The 23,745-nt window shown below is 40.3% G+C and overlaps 2 protein-coding genes across 2 annotated transcripts; both read left to right on the top strand.

The window, feature by feature from the left end:
- Positions 1 to 2,858: 2,858 nt before the first annotated feature.
- LOC117401450 (gamma-interferon-inducible lysosomal thiol reductase-like) lies at positions 2,859 to 10,958 on the top strand. The gene is made up of 7 exons (XM_059015023.1): positions 2,859 to 3,026; positions 5,658 to 5,837; positions 6,316 to 6,390; positions 6,575 to 6,670; positions 7,477 to 7,629; positions 8,487 to 8,555; positions 10,088 to 10,958. The coding sequence occupies exons 1-7, from the start codon at positions 2,901 to 2,903 to the stop codon at positions 10,151 to 10,153; spliced, it is 765 nt and encodes a 254-aa protein (XP_058871006.1). The 5' UTR covers positions 2,859 to 2,900; the 3' UTR covers positions 10,154 to 10,958.
- Positions 10,959 to 14,291: 3,333 nt separating this feature from the next.
- On the top strand, positions 14,292 to 22,185 carry LOC117401347 (mpv17-like protein 2). The gene is made up of 5 exons (XM_059015127.1): positions 14,292 to 15,015; positions 16,702 to 16,863; positions 17,212 to 17,288; positions 18,340 to 18,468; positions 20,578 to 22,185. The coding sequence occupies exons 1-5, from the start codon at positions 14,826 to 14,828 to the stop codon at positions 20,677 to 20,679; spliced, it is 660 nt and encodes a 219-aa protein (XP_058871110.1). The 5' UTR covers positions 14,292 to 14,825; the 3' UTR covers positions 20,680 to 22,185.
- The last annotated feature ends 1,560 nt before the right edge of the window (positions 22,186 to 23,745 follow it).

Here is a 23,745-nt window from a genome sequence, read left to right on the forward strand (position 1 = left end):
ATAATACACTCACATAAACCCAAGGACACTTAACTTATTAATGATTTGCAAAATGCTGTCTTTCAAATGTACTTAAAGTGCTTGTAGCTAACTAAACCATTCTGTAAATCTTACCTGTCATCATTCTATCCCTCCAGTTTGGAAAGCAACATGTCTCAATTGTGCAGTTTTTAAAGAAACACATTTTATAGTAAACATTATTTCTGGTACTACACCAAATTAAAGAAATCCTAGTTTGCAAGCCGTGTTTTCAATTAGTGTTGCACTTTCTTGGTCACCTATTGACTGGCATGCTTTCAGCCAGTAACATTCTTTTCCCCAGAAGACACAGCTGAGGTGAAATGACCTAGAAAGTGCAAGTGTAACAGATTTAATGAGATTAAGGCATAGAAACAGAGAATTTTCTTTAACTAAAGTAGTACCAGATTTAGGTTTTTACATGTTTGCTATAACCATGTGTTTCTTTCAAAACTGCACACTTGACACCTGTGTAGTGATTGGAAGTGATAAGATGAATGGAATTATTTTGTGTGGTGCAGTAAACAGGCATACAAAGGCATACAAACTCCAACTCATGACATGTGATAATGAGAAACCTCTGCACCCATGAGCTGTCAAACTGTTTCAAATCTGCTGTGACATGTTTTTTTTTCCTAAATAGTAAACCCAGTAGTGGTGATAAATTAACTCAGGCTGTGTATATAATGCTTTAATTACTAACCCAACCTGCTTAGCAATTAATGCATGACTATTTAGGAGTTCTTTCAGATAGACCATTTGATACAGGCCCCACAAAGGTGGATATTCTGCAGTGAGTCAGGGAAGCATATTCACGTTGCGCTGTGCACTGAAGTCTATTGGTGCTACGCTGAGCCCATTTTTGCTGGGATAATTAGTAAGCATGGGAAATAATTTAAAGTAGAAATGACAATTGAGAATAATAAATACCCTTAAAGCACTAAAACTACGACCTTTTCTTAAGTAACTGTAGCAAACAAAATAATTCCATAAATCCTAACTATTTCGCATTTCTAATCCCTACACAGGTAACCAAAGTGCAGCTCTGAAAGAAACCCATGTTATAATGAACATGTAGTTTCATTTTCAAACAGGCGTCTGATATCATTTTAGGTGAAAGAAAGTTCTCTGTTTCTATGCCTTTATCTCTGGACATCTGTTACCCTTGCACTTCCTAGTCCATTTCACCTCAGCAGTTTGCTGGATCGTGTTGCTGGTCAGGTAATAGAAACAGCAGCTGGTTGGTAAATGCCAGACCTCCAGGTCACCAAGGAAGTGCAACACTAGCTGAAAGAAAATATATGTATTTAATTTACTGTATACAAAAATACACCCTATAACATGTGTTTATTTCAAAACTGCACATTTGAGACCAGCATAGCAAACAGAAATGTACCGTAGATTAGATTTGTGAAATTATTTTGATGGCTCCAGCCAAAGAATTTTTATACTGAGAAACTATTGTTCTCTTATTCTTGGCAAGGTGTTATCCAAGCTTGTTTGCTGATAGCATTGCTTTTTCTTAATGCACGCCACGCTGGAGACGGGAGATTTCAACAGAAACACCTCCCACGACCCAGGCCCAGCACAACGAAACTACGCACTAGAAAGTAAAACCTGGCAGATTGGGTCCCTGAAATGAGCAAGTCCTGTATGCGGTTTTATGGCTAGGATCTTGTTCTCTTTTATTACAGTGTGGTACTGTATGCGATTCTATGACTAGGATCTCGTTCTCTTATTACAGTGTCAAGGTCTGTGAAGAGGACCAACAGCGATGTTGTTGGCACTGAATACTGTCTGCCAGTTCAGCCTTTTGTAACCAGACACTTTTGAGCAAATCCAAGAATCTTTCAAGGAACAAGACTTGTTAATTTTACAAAAACTAGAACCAAACAACTAAGTTATATTTTCATCAGCACTCTCAATGTGTTTTGCTTTTCCTTAGCGGTTCATTGAAGAATGGAGGAGACATTTTGAAAATATGTCCCTAGGTGCAGAATTGCAGCTTGTGTTAAGTTTCAGGCCTAGGCTATACTTTCTAATTGGGGTTTTCAACATTTATTTTTCAGCAGGTCACAAAAGACTTGATAATAGTTTAATAAGCAGCAGATGTTTCATTTCCCTATAATAGCATGTGCTCATTTACTGTCCTAGTCCACAACACTCAATAACCTAAAACCACTATAAAAGAAATGACAGTCAAGGGAAAGGGTTCAGATAACGTATGTTATACATAGATATACATACGTTAAGATAGCTGGGATCGTCCATGCCGGTCGCACGCTGCTCTCCCACCCCAGTACAGGAGGTTAAGATTAGACATGTTAGTGCTCAAATGCAGAGGAGACTTCATTTCATGGGATTTAAGATTAGGCATGTTAGTGCTGAAATGCAGAGGAGACTTCATTTCATGGGACTTTGCTATAGACTGGTACAGTATATGATATACCTGCTGGGTGCCCAGTAAGAGGACATTTTACATGTATGGTAAAAACCGTGGTTATCCAAGGGAACATGCATTGTATGAATTGAGAAACTGCAAACATACCATGAAAATGTACAGAGGTAAGCTTTTCTATTCAAAATTGTATTGTATTGTATTGTATTGTATTTCTGAAAGATAGGGCAGTCTGATGTTTGTTTATTTTTTTATTTTTTAACAGACCGATACCTAGTTTCCAGACACACGGGCCTGGATTTATTTATTATTATAACTGTTCTCACATTTAAGATGTGCTGTTGTTGAGTCATGCGGTACGAGTCACAAGGGTGATGACAGGAAGCAGATGTGAGGGAGGAGTTTAGTACCGAACGAATAAGTACCGGTGCGGCGCTGGGCGGACTGCAGCAGGCGCGTTGGGTCGTAGGTTGGAGGTTTTGTGATGAAGTGTGTTTTGTTTGTGTCGGTTCTGGTTCTTTGGGCGACGAAGGAGAGCGTCTGTAAGCCAGCCTGCAGGTACCCTCCGTCCCAATGGTGCAGCTCGTACGAGATAGCCGTCTCCTGCCAGGTACTGTAATTCAACAGAACAACCGTTAGCTTCGTTTCTTCGTTTCGGTTTTGCTAATTATCTTTATTAGTAAATTGCACAAATACATATATAGCACTGAAATTGACTGTATGTATTTATCGTCTAGACCGTGATCATAAGAAACAAAGTAAATCGAATCTGCACTTTTTACATTTTCAAAGTTAAATTCGAAGAATGTGTTTAGCGAGATTAACAGTCTGAGTATTCACTGTTCGTTTTTCATAGGAGGCGTCAGACTTTGTGGAATTTAAGGGTTTACAAAATGTGTCGCCTAATAACTGATTGATGGTTTCCGCGATTAAAGTGGGAACTTCCTGTTCCTTTTGTGGAGAGAGAGTGTTCAGTATTTAGTTGCAATACTTTTAATTGGTTCAAATAACATGGCGATGAAAGAATATGTGTTAGTAATGCTTTGACTAATAATGTTATTAATATACAGTAATTTGACTAGTGTTTACTTACCCAGTTAGGATGTTCCAGAATTCGAATGTAAACCTTTGCCTTCGCACAATTACGTAATCGAGTTCCATCAGGGAATTCCCAAAGTTAGTGCTTCTGAACGGCGCCATCTTCCTGATAAACAAAGTTTTTATTATATCATTCATTACCAACCAGAGCAAAGCGTATGATTTTCAATGTACACTATTTATACAGTAGGTGTAACACACGTCACCCCCTTGATTGAGAATCATTTTCACTCCCCCATGTCATTGTAGTGTGTTAATACATTTTCTACATTTTGAAGTCTTCCAGCTGTTGGAGTCCTCTGTCCATGTTGGTCCGTATCCATTTGACCCCCCAGTGCTTTACATCTAGAGTCAATCCTCGTTAATACGAATTTCAAGGGACCAGCAAAAAAAATCATATTGTCAGTAATTAGTTGACAGGTGTTTGCAGGAATGCTGAAATCTGCAGCAACATCTTATTTTTTTTTGTGTGGTAGTGCATTATCCACAGCTTTCAAAACCTCCACTTTTGTCTGCAAGGATAATGCCTGTTTTTGCAGTGCTTCATGGAAATGACTGGAAGTGCATCGCAGGATCAGCAGATTCCAAATATCCTTTACACTCGGATGTTCAAACTAGTTTAGATTTATTAAAAATGTTCTCTCTGAAATAATTAGAACTAACAGGAAATCAGTGTTAAGTGAATTCGTATTATAAGAAGCGATTTACAAGAAGTGACTGCTAAATTTGTCCGGGACCATTATTATTATTATTATTATTTATTTCTTAGCAGACGCCCTTATCCAGGGCGACTTACAATTGTTACAAGATATCACATTATACATTTTCACATTATACAGATATCACATTATTTTACATACAATTACCCATTTATACAGTTGGGTTTTTACTGGCGCAATCTAGGTAAAGTACCTTGCTCAAGGGTACAACAGCAGTGTCCCCCACTGGGGATTGAACCCACAACCCTCCGGTCAAGAGTCCAGAGCCCTAACCACTACTCCACACTGCTGCCATGTAGAAATATGTTTTAACGAAAATTGACTTTATATTGAAACACTTTAGAACCGCCCAAAAACACTGTAGTTTCATATAATCTGTTGCAGCACATCATCCTGATAACTGTTAAACAGATGAAGTGTGTTAATATTGTGTCTGGTTTTCGGCTTTTTTTATTAACATTTTTTATTGGATTGAATGATTTTATAATCCAGTTGAGAGTATACGTACTTACACTTTTTATATGATAGACCAGACACAGCAAAGAGTAAACAAGATATACACTCTCAACTTGATTAGAGATAGCCATGGCACTGAACACTTAAAGGTTCAGCTCCCTTCCTGTAGACAACAGATTTGTCAATGATGAGATGTAATTAAACAGCATTGTAAAAGGAGTGGAATTCATTACCCCCATTTTGTGATATGGTCATATTTTAAAAAGCCATCAACTAACCCAAAACCAGCGAGAAATGTAAAGATTATTGAAAATCCCATGAACTCTAACCCGGCCACATTGTGAGCATCACAGAGAGCATCGGGGAATCCAATACAGACAAACACAGAGGATAAACTCCCAGAACAGAATAAAAGGGCAATATTACATCTGTCTGCAGGCATATTGTAGTGTGTGTTTTACTGGCGTTGCATCCTGCACAGGACAGAATAACTGAATGCCTGCCATCTGCTGGTTCACTTTTAGAAACGGAAGTGAGTTTTGCTGCTGTACATTTTAGATTTTTAGAGGGGATTTTTTAAGATGCAAAACAGAACTTCTGACTGACAGATTCATTTGTATGGTGGGTATAGGGACAGTCCCCTGTTGCTTTACAAAACTTTTATTGACACAACCATTAATCATCTTGTACATATAAAGTCACTGACTCATCTCAATGCTCTTACAATAACCAAGCTTCAAGAAACATGGAACCGACTGTCAAAATATCTTCAAGTATAAAAGCTCATGGCCATTAGCAATTGTATATGTTCTTCCGATTGAGGGTTGAGTGATGCATTTTCTATGACAGCAGGGCAGAAGAGCACAGTGCAGAACAAGGTTAGTAACATTATTTGTCGCTGTTTTGGGGGTGAAATCACACCCCACACTGGTCCGGCTTGTTTAATGGGTCTGTATTTATCTCATCAGGTTGAGAAGCAATGTGTTGAGTTCAACAGGAGCCAGAGTGAAGCTCCAGTGCAGGTCAGCCTGTACTATGAGAGTCTGTGTCCTGGCTGCAGAGGCTTCCTTGTCATGCAGCTGTTTCCCACATGGATTTTGCTGATGGACATCATGAACGTTACACTGGTGCCCTATGGGAATGCACAGGTAGAGTATTGTCATTATGATGGAGATCAGTGGCTCGCGTCCAGCCCTTGACTCTTCAATTTGAATGGGACAAGATGCTTAGCCATTTCAATCTCATTGGGATCCGTTCGAGTTAGGCCAAGGTTATGAAATTCAAACAGCTAACAGTGCATATGGGTCTCTTAATCCTAGTTCTGTCTGTAATAATCCTAGTCCTATTTGAAAGGTTGTCTCATGATTTGAAGAGAATGTGGAAAGCACATATGATTCTTCAGACAAGCTCAAAGCCAGGCAAAGGAAGGTTTAGAGAAAACTGTAACTCCGTACTGGAGCAACAGAACCGGAACCCCTCAGAATGATTGCAGACCATAAAATATTAAGGGAACTGTATGAAAGCAATTGAGTGACTTGTAAGGTTACTGTACTAACCAGATGTTCTCATCAGGTATATCTCTAATGTATTTCTCCCTTTCACAATGCCACTCTGTTATCTTTCCAGGAGAAGTTTGATGGTAAGCAGTGGCAGTTTACATGCCAGCATGGTGAAGAGGAGTGTCTTGGGAACATGATTGAGGTCAGTAACACACATCAGCACTGCTAGCCAAGGCTTTCCAGTCCACACCTCTCCACAATATCCCTGAAGTCAAAGCTTCAGCAAGTCTGACTGTTTCAGACTAACTCCATGTCTTCTCTCCTTTGCTGCTCTTTGTTCTCGCCTGTCTTGTGAATAGTTACTGAACAGCCTTTCTCCCTCTCAGACATGCATAATGGACATTCTGGGTGATGCTAATAAATACTTCCCAGTCCTCTTCTGCATGGAATCCTCTCAAGATGTCATCAAGTCAGGAGAAGCTGTAAGTGCCGTCTAACTCGCAGAACTTTCTGCAGATCAGGTTTGCCCCACATGGCCCTCCTCACATGGATTTATTTCTCTTATTTTCCCAGATGCAAATTATTAACTGCGTGATTTCAGATAACTTTATTTTAAAGACAAATATGCTTTACATATCAGATAGCCTCTAATGATTTTCAATCTTTTCCAAGGCATCTGAGAAACCTTTCTAATTAAACTGTAATAGTTTCTTTACTTTTTTATTGGTGCAGGGACAGATATTGGACTATTTAAACAAACACTGCTTGGCATGTAACAGACGGAAATCCGTGCATAACTGCCTTCTGAAATAACACACATTCTACCTTACAGAAGAGTGTTTGTCTCTCCTTTTTTCAAAGGGTTATTAATGGTGCACCAGTTATTTTATTACTGTAATGTGGTACAAATAATACTTTTGTTTCCAGCTAATTCAAAATGAAAGATTATTTGAATCTTTGTTTAAATCTTGAAAGAACATCCAATGAAAACCCCTGTCCTACACTGGAGTAAATGCAATATTGTATCTATTATGGTCTACATCTCTTAATAACAAATATGCATTTTATAAGTAGATGCATGTGAAGTGTTCAGGCGAGCAATGCAGATCAATTGGTCTGTTGTCTGTTAATTTATCGTTTGAAGTCCTGTATCCAATAGAAAGACTCAAGGGCCAGATGCACCATTTTTTTGTTAAAGGAAACAAAACCACCACTTTGAGTCCTTTTTAAATTAACCTTTTTGTTTCAGGTTTTCTTAAATATATATATTTGGTTTTAATTTTCGCAGTGCCTGAAACTGTATGAACCCACCGTGCAGTGGGAATCCATTATGACATGCGTTAAAGGAGACCGGGGAAACAAACTGATGCACGCCAACGCACAGCTGACTGACACTCTGAAACCAGCCCACCAGTATGTGCCCTGGGTGACTCTCAATGGGGTAAGAGCATTAACAAGGCAGCCTAAATAATAAGGAAAATCCTGAGCAGATTTGGTTGGCCAACGCTGTTTACATAACCGGCCAACAAAATGTGTGTCGTCCTGCCTTCAGGTTAAAGACCAGCCCTCTTGCGTTCTTCACTTTATTAGTTCCTACAGTATTGATTATTGCATCAGGGGTTGGCTTACACAAAAAACTTGTTTCTGTAAGGGGCAGTGTTGTGTGCTAGAAGCTCTACAACCACGAATGCAGACGAGCCCGGCTCCTTGGCATAGTGGTTAAAACACTGTCTTGTGTTGTGCAGGGTCGCTGGTTCAACCCCAGCCCTCGCCCTGTTACATTTCCATATTAAAACTTTATATTCTTATGTCTCCAGTTAAATACAGTTTACAAATGATGATATTCTGTCCGTACGATGAGTGTGAAAGTTATTTGGTACTGGAGTAATACATTTTTGTATAATATTGTTGGAGGATAGTGTAAAGCATATGCTTTATGGCTGTAGATTGATAAGTCAAAAAGCCTGGAGTTTATTCTGTTGGTTCATCAATATTACTTCATCAGTGTAGTAAACGGTACTACCACATGCTGAATCATGCAATAACCTCTTTCTACAATCTGATAAAAGAAACACAAAGGGCGTGCGTGTTAAGTAACTGAAAGAAGCCACTTAACATTGCTCTCAGTACCACTCTTCATAAGCAGCTGAGCTCTGCAGAGCTGTCTTCTTACTAAAGAGTATTATAGACTGATGGGTGATCCCAGTAGTTGAAAGTGTTGAAATGGTGCAGTGGTGGTGTTTGCTTTAAGTGGTTTCATCCCTTTATATCCTAACGCAATGTGTTGGTTGCTTGCAGGAGCACACAGATGCAATGCAGGGTAAAGCCATGAGTTCTCTCTTCAATCTAGTCTGCAGTACATACAAGGTGAGTCCTGGAGCACAAGGCAAGCCAAGGCCCCTCTGATCCCATGCACGCTTTCAAATATGTGATGAAACTTGGTATGGACATTCTTTATCTGATCCGCTGAAGTAGACCATTATTTCTGCTAATGTTTCACCAGGGTAAGCAATGCAATAGCCTGAAATATGTCTATTAAACATTTGTCTCCTAAATGTTCAATGGAAACATAAGGATGAATAATTCAGGTGTGCTGTCCAGTCAATAAGTGTGACCTCACAACTTCACAGAAACACAGAAATGTAGGCTATACAGTTTATTGAAAAATAAAGCTGAGCGGGAGCAAGATGTGTTTTCCTTCCTGTTTTTGCAGGGGCAGATCTTGCTTGCGTCACTGAAGCGCGCTCATTGTAAGAATTAAAAGTACTTATAATTTCACTGAGCGTGTAGATCTAACACTCCATGACAAAGCATTCAAAACATACAATCCACAACATGTTCTATGAAACAGATTCACTACGTTACGATCACGTTTCATCTGTTTGTCATAAAATGTAATGATTTCTAATATGCTTGTGCACGGTGGCTACCGCTATTCAGGTTCAGAGAGTACTTTCTTTTGCACTGACGGGCCTGACGCAGCAAAGAAACACACTCTCCGCTTGATTAGTGGTAGCCACTGCACACTTGTATACATACAGAGAAACTCATTAAGTTCACATTGCCAAGGTGGCAGATACGAAACAAAAACAAAGATAAGCCTATACAAGAAGCTTAAGTGTGGGATCATCTAAATGAAACAAGGTTGATATCACATGTGGTTTGTCTAATGTGCCACAAAGAAATGGACTATACTGGAAATACAAACCAACTTTCCACTTGATAAGATGACAAGACATTAATGCTAATCAGAAAGAGTGCTCTGCGCACAGAGAGCTGCTCTAAACACCAAGCATGTTGACCAGTTCATGTTTTTGATTCCTGATTGACAATATTGGAAGATTTTTCTGGTTAAATGTTTTCATTTTGAATCCAATTATTTGCATTTGTGTTCTATTTATTAATATGTTTTACTGTTAATAAGGATTACAATCTAGATTAAGAATTGCATGTTTTTGCAGTTAGCAACTTTTGCATATAAACAAAATCATGCTGATCTTGTTGGTGGATTATACTGTTGTATACAATGGAAATCGTTCATTGTGTTATAGCTACAGAAATATTTCAGCAGTCGGTATCCCATTTAGATTTTTTGTACTTTACTATAAAGACGCAAATACAATTTAATAGATTGTTTTGCAAGTTCACAATAACAATTGTTCATGTTCGTGATGCGTATCATATGACAGCCCATGTTTCGAGGTGTGCACGGGATCGTTGTGAACCCAATGCTACACACCCCTCATTTAAAACCACCAGCCACTAGGTGGCATGCTTGCTTCATTTCTAGTGACTATAGTTTAAAGGCCCTCGGATATATATGTCCACAAAACAGTATAATATAATATAAAGTATAACATATAAAATCTCCCTCACCACTTTTCTTTGTCTATTTTCAGGGTGAGAAGCCTGTCGCATGCACAGGAGAAACGAAGACAAAGCCCACTACCTACTGTATGAATTAAGAGCTGCCTAGCATAGGGAAATGGGATAGTTTTTAAACTGCTGATTTGTGTAATCAAGCATTACATTCGCACTACTTTAAGAGGGGACATTGTTCAGTACAAAGTAACCACAGGTGCATTTTCTGAAACCACGATGCTTTCATTTTACTAAATAAATATTCCTGTTTCCAAGACTTCAAAAATATAATAAAAGTAGTATAGTGTGTTTGTGTTTTTTTATTTTTTATTTGAATTTATACATTTTCCAGTCTTATTTTCTCATTTTTACTTTGATAGAAGTAATTGGTTTTCATTACCAGTTTACTTCCTGTGTTACACCATAATAGGACCGTATCTGAGCCCTTGTTTCCTGTGTACAGTAAGTGTAAGGTGCAGATGGAGTCCTATTTCATGTAACACAGGAAGGAAGTTGATTTGTCTAGAAAATTTGAGTTTCACCTCCAAAAACATCAACAGCAAAATATGAGGGACTTGTGCTAATGTTCTGTTAATAAGAAGTACATGTTTTCATCCAAATTAAATCTGGCTCTGCAGTTTAGGAATCTCCGGTACACCAGCGCTGTTAAACGTGTCTAGGAACTGCCTTGAATTGTATTAGAAATGTATATTTTTGTGTTTATGGAACACTACCACAGGTTTTTATCAACTTGCACAGGAAGTGAATTTATAGTGTGGTGGTAGAATAAGTGAGCTTCCACAGACAACTGGAAACTAATGTTTCACAACCGCTTAATGGTTGTGTTTCTTTTCTTTTTTTGTAATACTCTTACAATATATTAATAAATGACTTTTTGTATGATTTAAATGAAGTGTGAATTTATTTTAAGATGGGTGTCAATCATCTTCATTGTGGTCCATTTACGTCAGTGCGTATTCATAACCCTAATAATACCACTTCACATGGGACTGAAGAGAAGTGATGACAATAACTAGAGGTGACATTACAATGAAAACACTTCAGACAGAGTAAGTGCTTCTATTACAAATCTGATTGTTACAGAGACTACGAGTTCTGGAGCTGCATTTCAGTTCTAGTTGCCTGCCATAGACCTATGCAAGGTAGGCTAGATCAGCTAGAGTCTTTTATATCAGTGAGCGACAGCACCATCTAGCACACTGCCGAGTATTGCCAGCAAAATAAAAGCACACTTGTTTGCAAAGTAGCAGATCACTAGATGGAGCCGAGTCTTCACTGCTATAGACACAAGCCTCGATTACACGTGTGTACGACAGGCAACTGGAACTAAAGAGCAGCTCCTATCTTTAAGAATTGCAATAAGAAGCACCCAGAGCAACTGTAAATAAAACCACTCTGTAAGAAAAAAGGGGAAGCAGCTAGCTGGTAAATGACGTGACCTGGGAAGTGCAACACTAACTGAAAGCATGTTTTAAAATAAAACTTTGTTTACCTGTATATAATGAATAGAAGTACACAACAGGTAAGATTTATGGAATCTTTTTCATGCTTATCAAATAGTTCATTGCTAACTCGTATTCTATCCTATTCTGTACACATTGTTAATGTACGTCATTGGCACCTGATGCAGTAGCTCTTATTGTGAATTGACCGAGGTGGCGAGGATGTGTGTTACTGATGTTAGCGACAATCCCTTTAGCGTGTGTGAACTGGAGAGGTTGAGAATCAGGACTCTCTTACAATGTGTGAGAGCAAGGCCAGTCTGAACAGCTGCCGATTGATCCTGTTTACCCAGAATACTTTACTGTAATGAAGTGTAACTCTGCCCTAGAGACAGTGCCTGCTAGATGGGGATGGCTCAGCGTTTAGATCTATTGATTAATATTATTGATTGTGATGGTGCGTCTGGGTAAAAACAACCGATACAGTGTGTATTAATTGAACCCACCCCCTGTAGCATAATGAACACATACTAAAAAGCCATTCAAATGACATGCAAAGCTACTTACTCTTTATTGTTTTGTGAATAGGACCCACATTTTCAACTGCATGAGGATTTTTATCACAGATGACTTAGCTTGGGCAAAGCTATAACAGACATTTATTGCCATTTAGATCAAAATTGTGCAGTGATTGACTTAGATTCAAAGTTTGGATCCCTCAGAATATTTATTTATTGTTTAGTTCAGCGCTCACTAAGGACAGAGGTGTGTGAGAGAGAGAGAGAGACACACACACACACACAATTCTAACCCAGAAATACTAGTGTACGTATATTATGTGACGTGGGGCATTGCAGTTCAGCTACACAGTCTACCGCCCTCAGACTCCCCCTACTACAAAGAGGATGACTTCTATGACCTCCAAACTCTAATTACCCATTTCCAAACCCTGGGCTCTGTGCTGCTGTGTAGAGCTCTCAATGCCAGGATGGAGAGAGAGATTGATTACATCAGCACAGAGGGAAACACTCACCTATTTGGAGACACCCCTCTGTACCACACACATATTAAAACACAGAGGAACATCCATGATACTGTATTAAATAAGAGTGGGAAACAGTTACTGCATCTCTGTAAAGGCCTGGGTCTGTACATAGTCAATAGCAAGACAAGGGGGGGACTCTCTGGGGAGATTTACCTACAGCTCCGCTCTAGGTAGTAGTGTGGTAGATTATGCCATAACTGACAGATACAAAAAATATTCATTCATTTATAGTCAGACAACAGTCTGCAGCAGAGCCTGGCACTGCTAGAGCAGTACTGTCAGACCTGGGACAAAGCAGGGTCTACAGCAGAGCCTGTCACTGCTAGAGCAGTACTGTCACACCTGGGACAGAGCAGGGTCTACAGCAGAGCCTGTCACTGCTAGAGCAGTACTGTCAGACCTGGGACAGAGCAGGGTCTACAGCAGAGCCTGTCACTGCTAGAGCAGTACTGTCAGTCCTGGGATAGAGCAGGGTCTACAGCAGAGCCTGTCACTGCTAGAGTAGTACTGTGAGAAATGGGCACTGATGGTCAATCTGGACAAGACCAGAGTAATGGTATTCCAGAAGAAATCCAGATCTCAGGAAAACAGGTACCGCTTCACTCTGGGCAACACCGTATGAGATCACAGCACCAACTATAACTACCTGGGTCTTACCATCAGTGCTTAAGGGAGTTTCAACCTGGCTAGAAATGCATTCAAAGAAAAGGCACGTCAAGCTTTCTATACCATAAAGACTCGATTTGGCAAAACCAAAATATCAATACAAATTTGGCTCCAAATTTTCAACTCTGTCATACAACCAATCCTGCTATATGGCAGTGAAGTGTGGGGACCCCTCGTAAACCACAAATACAAAAACTGGGACAAAAGCCCAATAGAACAGTTGGAATTTAGCAAAAATATCCTGCAGGTTCACAGAAACGCCCCCAATAACGCCTGCAGGGCTGAGCTGGGACTGTTCCCCCTTCTAATCCCTATTCAAAAGAGAGCAGAAAAGTTGTGGTTCCACTTAAACCACGCAGACCAGGACTCCTATAAATACAAGGCTCTACTGAGCAACCAGCTCTCCCCAGACAAGGACCCCCTGGGCTAACTGGGTCTCTGGGGCTCACAGAACCGAGCCACACTCAAACCAGTTAGCCTCAGACACAAGCCACTAACAAAAACATTCCAATAACAATAACTCAAAAAATACACTACTCCACACTGCTGCCCTAGAAATATGGGGGAAATATATTCCTAAATCTACTGGGAGAGGAGCGGACTGCAAATCTAGCAGCCAAATATGTATCCACCTACCACAGCCTGACAGTTCACTGCGATCATTCTGCGCACATCTGTCCAACATTACCAACTGCGTGAACTCAGCCGGAAATAACGTCACCAGGTCACGCAGTTATATTGTTATTGCGGAGGGGGGCTGTTCTGCTCATAGATGTTTAATGTTTAGTTGTGTTTGCTGTATTATATATTTATTTGGCAATAATGCTTGTAATATGGCCATGCCAATAAAGAACATTTGAATTTGAATTACAATTGGCAGGTCACTCGTGATCTCTCCATCGTCTCTTTGGTTCACCTCCCGCAGCTGCTTTTCAAAGCTGCGCTGTGCTGTGCTAAGATCTGCGCAGATTGGAGGGTGGAGCTTCGTGACGTCACGCAGCATCCCTCCCACAACGGGATTCTGTGCAGAACTGCGCAAGTCTGTGCTACAAGAACGCACCCTGTTTGTAGTCCCTTACGCACATGCCCATTGAGTGCTTCTGCTGCCAATAACCGTGTTTTATTGGAAACCAGAACACGTGAGCGGTGCCTGAAAGCAAACTACAGCTTGTCAGAAATTATTGCATTCACAAAGGTGAATGGAAACTGTATTCTACGATAAAGACGTAAAGAGAAAACATGACTCTATTATGAAACGAGCTAGTTTTAATTAGGACTTGAAAAGTAAGCGAGGTTACAGAAACTGCTAACTTCCATTCAGACTAGTTAAATTGATATAGGAATTTCGTTTGTGTCGTTTTCCGGCTGGTTGGATGTTGCATTAGACGTAGTAATTGGATTTGTAATGTGGTTTGGTTTATTTAATAACACAGTAGTGATTGTTCCATTAGCATGTTATACATTTCAACGTGTGCGTTTTTGACCACGTAAGCCTGTTTTGCAACCTTTACTGTGAATTATTTCCGATAATAATAATACGCGAGACGAGTTTGTACTGGATGTAGTGAATGTACCACAGATATTTTACTGCGCGTGTGAATCATGCTCCCCCAGCGGGGTAGAGAGCTCCTGGTCCGGCTGTCTGGATATTGGAAGCCGCTTTTCAATGGCAAGTTTCTCCTCGTCACCAACACGGTGAGCTGCGGTGCCATGCTGGCCGTGGGAGACACGATTCAGCAGGCACGGGAGAGCAGGAAGAATCCGGGCAGGAGGTGGGACTGGACCAGAACGGGTATGTTCAACACGGGTACATGCCAGCTATGCAGTATACCGCAGTGTGCATTTGAAAGGCAGACCAAGAACGACAAAGTCAACAAGTGAGAAAAAAATGCCTGAACAAAGTTTTTTTTTTTTTATTAGACCAATAAGGCACTTTCAGGAGCACATGTGTCCTTTTGTCACTTTGTGAATAATCCCTGTGGTTGATTTGCCACAGTCGTGTTCTTTTGGGACATCTTAATGTGATCTTAATGTGATGGAGGCAAATTGCACTGACCTTGCATCTATAGGGGTCACTGTGTTAATGATCTGCAGTAACTAGAGGGAAGGTGTTAACTGCAGTGGTTCAGGAGTTCCTCAAGTTCAGTATGACATGTTAATGCTGTCATTGCACTTTGGTCTACACTTGCCTCCATCACATTAATATCCATGGTCGCTAATAGGTGATATATTGCCACATTATTAAACAGGATACAATTTTAACTTGCCCAATAATATAAGTACAAAACTCATTATCACCCTGCTCGGCAAGTTAATACAGAGTAATGTGTTAGGTTGTGTGTTAGCGCCATTCAAAAATAAAATAAACAAGCTCATGGATTATTTGTTTAACCATTCTGATTATGTGTATAACATGTTTAAATGGTAATAGCTGATCTATTTCTTAAATCTGAAAAAAACAAAAAAAACTTTAGCTCGCATGCATATTCTTTCATGATGGTTTTTCATTTCCATGTTTAGTAATGTGTACGGGAACCAAAGAGAGCCCACGTCTCAAATAAAAATAATAGACTTTCAATATATGCAATTGTATTATTTCAGCCATTTAACAAGCACACATCAGAAAATGAAACTATTCAATATTTGAAAATGTATGTGTACAAACGATACTCGTTTTTTACAAGCAAACCCGTAACCGAGCTGTTACCATGTGGTAACACCAATGCTAAAAGGTTAACGGATTTATACTAATCCTAATAATAAACACTATTCAAACAATAATCAGATTGTGAACGGCATTTCTGACCTGAACACATTGTATCCGAAACCAAAACGTGCCCCAGTGGTCCGGCCCACTGTGACGTCACAGCGCTGAGTGGTTCGGACCAAGGGCCACAGAATACTACAACCCCCTTCTCACAATATTTGGGTATCTGTTGGTGCATCTTCTTTCGCTACAGTCACAGCAGCAGACAAACACCTGCTATCTTGCACACTTGTCTCTTTTTTCATAATTTCTTTTTTTTATCATTATTGACACTTTACTTTTGTCTTATTGGTGCAGTTGGTTGCTTAGTTGTTAAATTTGTAAAAAAAAAAAAATGTAAAAAATTGCCATGTCGAGGTAACGAGTACAACAGGGTTAAAAATGGGTTTGTAAATTCGTTTTTTCCAGCTTTTTGACACTCTGACCCATTTTCCAGCGTTCATGAAACAGAAGTCATGTTTACTATACTGTATACATTATACAGTTAAAAGATGTTACCATGGGCCTGTGGTGCTTCATAACTACCGGCCAAACTGTGATCTCTACCGGCCCCGGGCCGGCGGGTCATGGTTAATGTGGAACCCTGGCTTATCCAGTACGCTCAGGTACATCAGCAAGCTTCGGAAATCTGCAGAGTTCATAGAAGCCTTGTTGGCTTCCAGCTCCCTCACATGAATCTTTTAATTCCATCCTGTTTTGTGTTTGCAACAGGGCGTATGCTTGCTATTGGATGTTCCATGGGCCCTTTCATGCACTACTGGTACATGTGGCTGGACAGAGTGTATGTGGGGAAGGCTCTGAAGACAGCCAGTAAGAAGGTGCTTATCGATCAGCTTGTTGCCTCTCCTACCCTGGGCGGATGGTATTTTGTGGGTAAGCTGCGTATTGTTTAGTGGATATGTGACCATTCTTTACCGTTTCAGAAAATGATGAATTCCACTTTTAAGACATGTCAACTGACGCCTTTTTAGATAATAGGTCCATTATGCATTTGTGGTTTAACAACCAAGAATCAATAGTTCATTAAGAGTTTACATTCTGAACAAATTTTAACTTTAAAAAACTGAATTTAAGCTAAGCTACTCGGCATCTAACTGGGTAGAATTCAGCTGGCAGTCCAAACTAGTTGATGTCTGAAAAAGTTCAATGCATTTTGATCCATGTGGTTATTGTTGCAGCACTCATAGCTCTGCCATGCTAATATATTCATGTATTTTTTAGGAATGGGAGTTTTGGAAGGACATACTATGAAGGAAGGCTGGGAGGAATTTATGAGCAAGTTTTGGGAATTTTACAAGGTAATGAAGCCTGCCCTGCCTGTAAGAAGCCAGGTTATGTGTTTACAGCACAGGAAAACAATGCAAACTACTTACTGAACAAAAACATCCGAATCCTGGAATAAACAGAACGTTCAATTGTAGGAGATTGACGTCCTTGAAAACTGAGTTGCAGCTAGAATGTTAAATATGACAAATGGGGGCTGTACATTGCTAAAGCATGCTTGGAATTCTGTCAGTCAGCAAACAGTGCAACATTGCTTCAAAAAAGCTGGGATTTCTGTAGTTGAGGAGGGCAGTGCTGATGAAAATACAACCGAAACTGAAACTCTGACAACACCAGAGGGGATGTCAGAGGAAGAATTCTCAGCTGTGTCACCTTAGCGACCAGGACGCTCTGCCTGAAACAGACACCGATGACGTAAGCGTGCGTGCTGCGCTTGTAACACTGCGGTGTGCTATGGAGCAGCATCCGGATATAGAGCCGAACTGGGATTTTTTAAAACGCGGACAAGTTTGCCGTCCATACTTGCAAAAACAGATTGTCCAGATGCGTATCAGAGTTCTTCGCTGGAAACAATTTGCAGTAATGTAGCCTGCCCGTTCTGTACATGTCTGCAGTAATGTAGCCTGCTTGTTCTGTACATGTCTGCAGTAATGTAGCCTCACTAGGCTGGCTAACTCTTTGAATTCTGAAGTGAGCTTTACGTGACCACTTGATGGGGTCCATTTTCAACGCCTACCACCTCTGAAACTGTGGAAATGTAGTTAACGAGGGGACAGAAATGACTGCTGCCTGCACACGTGGTTAATTTCAAACCTATTCAGCTTTTAGGAGTCTTTTCAGAAGCCGTATTAAGGCTGATTTTCTCAAGTGAGGTGGGGAAGCATATCGGTGTAGCACAGGCTTCAGTGGACAGCGCAACAGTAATAAGCTTTCCCACCTCGCTTCAAAAAGGAGTATTGGTTAGTTAACCTGGCTAATAATGATCTATGCAGGAACACCAATAATGATTTTATTTGTTAATATTATCTACATAACTCTCTTTAACTGTTTATTTTCTCTTTGCAGGCTGACTGGTGTGTATGGCCTCCTGCGCAGATGATTAATTTCTATTTCCTACCTGCTAACCTCCGTGTGATCTACGTGAATGTGATCACACTGGGATGGGACACCTACCTCTCCTACCTCAAACACAGAGTAAGAATTCCAGGATAGCTGATGCCAGGAGATTCTTGTATCCCACAAGTGGCAGGGAGTGGACTTACTGGCCACTCTGACCTTGAGTGGGTGAAAAACAGCTTGTATCTCACACAGCACCTTATACTATGTTTATAATATAAGTTATATACAAATAAATACACAGTATAGCTCATTTTAATGTGATTTTCATCTGATACAAGCCATCAGAAACAAACTAAAAGCAAAGAATGTGGATGCCGGCCTGCTTCTTAACAAAAGCAAAGTCTAAGACATTAACACTGAGGTACAGGGCTGTTTTTTTGTGACTAAGTTATGTTAATGCGTTGCTTGGATTTGCTTGTTCAATTACTCAGTAGATTATTCTCATGCTCTTACCACCACTTGGCACCGTTAAGGTGAAAATAAGGTAAGACATTGTTTTGGAGGAGTTATGTGTTATCTGATAACATTGATGTAATAGTTTTCAATAGTTTAGTAGATATTTAGTATATTATCAGTAGCTCTAAATGTTTTGGTGACTTATTTTTTTGAGGACATCGATGCATTGATGGTAAAACATGAGGCATCGTCCCAGCGTTAGTCACGGATCAATCTCAGATCTTCCATAGATGTGTGTATGTGGACACTTGGGTTATATGACAAGTAGAATCTCTGACATCATTCTATGCATTCTATATGAACTTTTAACCCCTTTGCAGCCTCCATCGACGATGTTAGTTTCCCCTAGTGGTCTTTGGGTAGCTGCCATCAGCCATGCTGCATTTTGCGCTGTGCATCTTCGATATGTAACTGCAATAAATGTTCCATCATTAAACTGCACCACACTTCGTATGGAGACAGGCAAGCCCTTGTGAACCTGCCACACTTGCCTCTGTTTACATACACAGCTTGGATGGCTGCTTGCTTTGAAGATAGTGGCTGTGGTTTGTGTTGCAGCTGTCACTCTCTCACAGATCCACATTCATAGTAGTGTGTTCTGGCAAAGGTCTGGAAATAAAAAAATGATCTTTTTTTCACTCTGCTGTCTCAAATGGATATTTTTATAGCACTTTAAAGACAGTGTGGTAAAAACGATCATAACATGCTTAACTGTGGAGTGACGTCCGTGACAAAAAGGCTGTAAAGGGGTTAATGTGTTTTTGTAGTACAGCATGTGCTGCGCAGAAAAAGGAAGGAACAAAATCGTATAAGGACACTCAATGCGCTGTGTAGTTATTGCACAGAAATGGGAATCATTTACTCCCATTGCATTGCAGTTCCATTCCAGGTTTTTCTATTAGCCTTCATTGTAAGTAAGTGTGTGGTGTGTCTTAGCTGAGGCGTGTTTAAATAAGCTCCAACTAAAAGTTGTAATGGCTCAAACTGGCATGCATGTAGTGAAATGTAAGTCCATAATGAATAGGGGTGTGGGTAATCCGATGACAGACGGGGAGGACGCAGAAGGTTGCAGTTGAAACGCGCTGCTCTTATTATTTACAAATGGAAAAACAGAACCGTGTGACTATACTGACAACGGTATGTGACGGGCGACTATACAACAAGTGTACAGAAAATAAAAGGTAGCCATCACGAAGTGGAGCAGTACTCCTGTTACTCAGGGAGGTCTCGCGGATCTTAGCATTTCAGCAGCCCCAAGGTGTGTCAGCTGACCCCTTTTATCACATGATGCTCCGCTGGGACACGCCCCCTTGCTGGTTAGGGATCCCCAGCTGCTTTTCCCTGCAGCCAAACACAGCAGGTAGCATGTTGCAGACGGAGCGTCTGGCTCTCTTAAAAAATTATGAAAATAAATAAACAAAAAATTCCTCTATCATGAGCTGGGCTTCAGCCTACCACACTATGTATCCATTCACTGCATATCGATGAATCCTGCTGCTTTCTTTACGTGATATTTCGTATTGTGATGGGGGTATGTATGGTTTGTGTTGCGTTGTGATATGAGGCCATTGAAGTTCAGCAGTTGTTTCTTGAATGAAAAAAAAAAAAGCTTTTAACAAAATAGTACATTATTTAAAAAGTTAATTGTATGCATCTTAGGTAACTATCACATGGTTGATTGTGACATTATCTACACCCCTAATAATGGAATGCATTTTGTGTTTGCAGAAGGATGGAAAGCCCGAAGCCCTTCCTACTGACTCCAGCAGTTCCCCTGGAGACCAGGATCCAGACACCTCTGTGCCGAAGTGCTTAGAAGAGACACCGTAGTGATCTCAGAATCTGAAGGAACTGCTTCGGTGCCGAACATGAATCGGCAGTCTAGCGTTAGAGCAGATTCAGCTTTCCTTAACTGTGTGGAAGGGCACGTATTCCTAATATGCCATTTCCTTCCTGTTTAATATCCTAATACATGTGTTCAGTAGGATTCCATACTGTTGTCTCTGCATAGATCATTGTTTTCAATACTTAACTATTCCAACAATCTCCAGACTACTCAAGGTTTACTGGGGAAGCACTCTACTGTTGTGCTGAAGCCCATTGGTGAAGTATTGTGCACTGAATCCTGTGCTACACAAATTATTATTATTATTATTATTTATTTCTTAGCAGATGCCCTTATCCAGGGTGACTTACAATTGTTACAAGATATCACATTATACATCATACAGATATCACATTATTTTTACATACAATTACCCATTTATACAGTTGGGTTTTTACTGGAGCAATCTAGGTAAGTACCTTGCTCAAGGGTACAACAGCAGTGTCACCCAATGGGGATTGAACCGAGATTGAACCCACTGGGGATAGAGCCCTAACCACTACTCCACACTGCTGCGAATATTCTTGCCTTGAGAAAAGAACATTGAAAATAATGATCTAGACACACTAGAGAATCATATAAAACACACAATGGGTAAGAAATGAAATGATAGGAAAGGTAGATGATCGAAAGAGTGCCTTTAACATGTTTGTTTCTTTTTAAGTGCATGGTTTTGAAAAGGGATGGGAACATGTACTTTGTCTCATTATTTTGTTTCTGCTATATACAGAATGCATTCCATGCACCGAGCAATTTCAAATCACTGAAACAGTGAGATTGTTCAAGCAAGCAGTAACAGAATGATGTGATGATTAGGAACACATATTGTGGTATTCCAGCTTGGGGGCTTGTCTGTGTTCCCTGAAGGGTATCTCATTAAAGTGCTTGTAGCTGTGTAAATAATTCCATACATCTTACTTGCTACTCATTTCAAGCAGAGTACCAGCACTGTTGCAGGAGGGAGCATGAACTGGATACACTGCAATGTTTAGAAGAAAAAATCTATTTTTCCAGCTGTACCCCCCATTCCCACACTAATACACTGTTTCACTTCATCAGCTCTGTGCCTCTGAACTATTTTTTAGTGTTGGTTTCTCCATCAGTTCCGAATATGGTAATGTGTTTCTCATCGAAGAATAATCAGTCAACACTGCTAAAATGTAACATTCTGCCGTTACAACTGTGTTTTTTACTAAAAAGAAAAATGAATGATTATAGTTTTAAGGAATGTAGGACCATCATGGGAAAGGTTTTAGACTGCTGCTGAGTCTTGCTTTCCCTAAATTCTTTATGGGGCTCTGGCTTCAAACTCATGCTTTGTGTAACAGTAAATGATTAACATTGGTGGCTCGCTATATTTCAAGGTGTTGGTGCCATTATATTTTGTATGTACATTTTCAAATTAGGGCTCTTGAAAATTATTTAATTAAAAAAATAAAATTGGTATTAAAGTTTTGTTTTCTTTTGTATTTTATTTTTAAAAAGTTAGTGCCCAATTATCTTACCCCCGTTATTCTCCCCAGTTTAGAATGCCAAGTATGTTCCCTCACCCCAGCAACTCCCCACAACAGCTCAGGGGGAAGGTCAGGGGCTTCCTCTGACCACACTGCTGAGTCAACTGCTTCTTTAAATCCAGGCGCTTACAGCGAGCGACCGCCCCCTGGAGGGCAAAGGTCAGCCTGCATGGTGTGCCTTTACAGGGTGAGGAGAAACTGGCAGCTTCACAACCCTGACTGTATGACTCACCCTGAATTAAAGCATAAGCCATCACTGTAGTGCCCATACTGCTAGACTGACAGCAGCAGGTAGAATAAGGCTGCTAATTGGATTTGAGTTATCAGAGAAGATGAATGATAATTCAAAGATGAGGATCATCCTCTTAATAATGCTGTAATCCTCAATGAAAATGAGTAACAGGTGGTGTATCAACCATGTGATTTCAATACCTTCTCGCCTGTAACTATGAAACACTAGCTTTACATCTGGAAATACTGGAAGCTGTCACAGAAAGGGAAGAGCAGAGTGACCTGGCAGCACCCACAGCTCACATTGCTGACAGGCCTGTCTTTACTGTAGCCTGTGCTTGCGATAAATCTCTGGTGGTGTTTGAAACGATTCCCGAGAAATTCCTGACAAGGGCGACGTCGAAAAGAAAGCAACCAAATTTAGTTTCTGCTTCAAACGAACGAACGAACGAAAGAAGGCCAGGGATTTGAGTTTTAAGACAGCCAGCAACCAGTGCTCTGCGTCAGTGAATGAATAAAATCCATAATCTTTCGTATTAATAAAAATTGTTATTAATGTTGTTTGTTGCATCTTTTTAAGGAATGCATAACAGATGGGCTGCAGTGCTGTTTAATTTAAATGTACTGCCAACACCGATTTTGAAAGCTGGGCTATAAATAACTGAGGTTAGTGGATCTGTTTTAATAGGCTTACTTCCAGAGATCTTGTGGTTCGGATTGAAATCCCTGCTTCAACAAGGAAAAGCCATTAGTGGTGCATCCCAACTCTGCTCTTCAATGCTCCCTATGCTTGACTGCAACAGTCCCATTGAGTTAGAAGAGGTAACTGTGTCAGTCTCTCAGATCCTAATGCCAAACCCACAATCTAATCCGTGCTGTCATTGAAGTGCACACGGATTGCAGCTGCAGAAACTTCAGTGTCAAAATTCAGAAATACCAAAACGTAATAAATTCAATTAAAAACATTTCGACCACAAGTCTTTTGTCACTGAATGAATTAAGTTTTTTTAAGTGTTTCTAAATTTAGCACTATAGAGTGTCTCATAGTTATGGATGGGGACACAGCGGGGGGGTGGGATCAGGGTCCAGGGTCCACGAGACCTTCCGGCAGTGACTGCCTTGGAAGTAGGTGCTGGTAATGCACAGTCCTCGTGGGTGCAGAGCTCTGGAAGTAGGTGCTGGTAATGCACAGTCCTCGTGGGTGCAGAGCTGTGGAAGTAGGTGCTGGTAATGCAGTCCTCGTGGATGCAGAGCTCTGGAAGTAGG

This window comes from Acipenser ruthenus, chromosome 49 (genome assembly GCF_902713425.1).
Source record: "Acipenser ruthenus chromosome 49, fAciRut3.2 maternal haplotype, whole genome shotgun sequence".
NCBI lineage: Eukaryota > Metazoa > Chordata > Actinopteri > Acipenseriformes > Acipenseridae > Acipenser > Acipenser ruthenus.

What these genes read in the sequence shown, in the direction of transcription:
- LOC117401450 (XM_059015023.1), top strand. Translation starts at nt 2,901, where the DNA reads ATGAAGTGTGTTTTGTTTGTGTCGGTTCTGGTTCTTTGGGCGACGAAG. An exon ending in CCTGGGTGACTCTCAATGGG is followed by an intron (nt 7,630 to 8,486) that starts GTAAGAGCATTA and finishes GGTTGCTTGCAG; the next exon opens with GAGCACACAGATGCAATGCA. An exon ending in TAGTCTGCAGTACATACAAG is followed by an intron (nt 8,556 to 10,087) that starts GTGAGTCCTGGA and finishes GTCTATTTTCAG; the next exon opens with GGTGAGAAGCCTGTCGCATG.
- LOC117401347 (XM_059015127.1), top strand. Translation starts at nt 14,826, where the DNA reads ATGCTCCCCCAGCGGGGTAGAGAGCTCCTGGTCCGGCTGTCTGGATAT. An exon ending in AGTTTTGGGAATTTTACAAG is followed by an intron (nt 17,289 to 18,339) that starts GTAATGAAGCCT and finishes TTCTCTTTGCAG; the next exon opens with GCTGACTGGTGTGTATGGCC. An exon ending in TCTCCTACCTCAAACACAGA is followed by an intron (nt 18,469 to 20,577) that starts GTAAGAATTCCA and finishes TTGTGTTTGCAG; the next exon opens with AAGGATGGAAAGCCCGAAGC.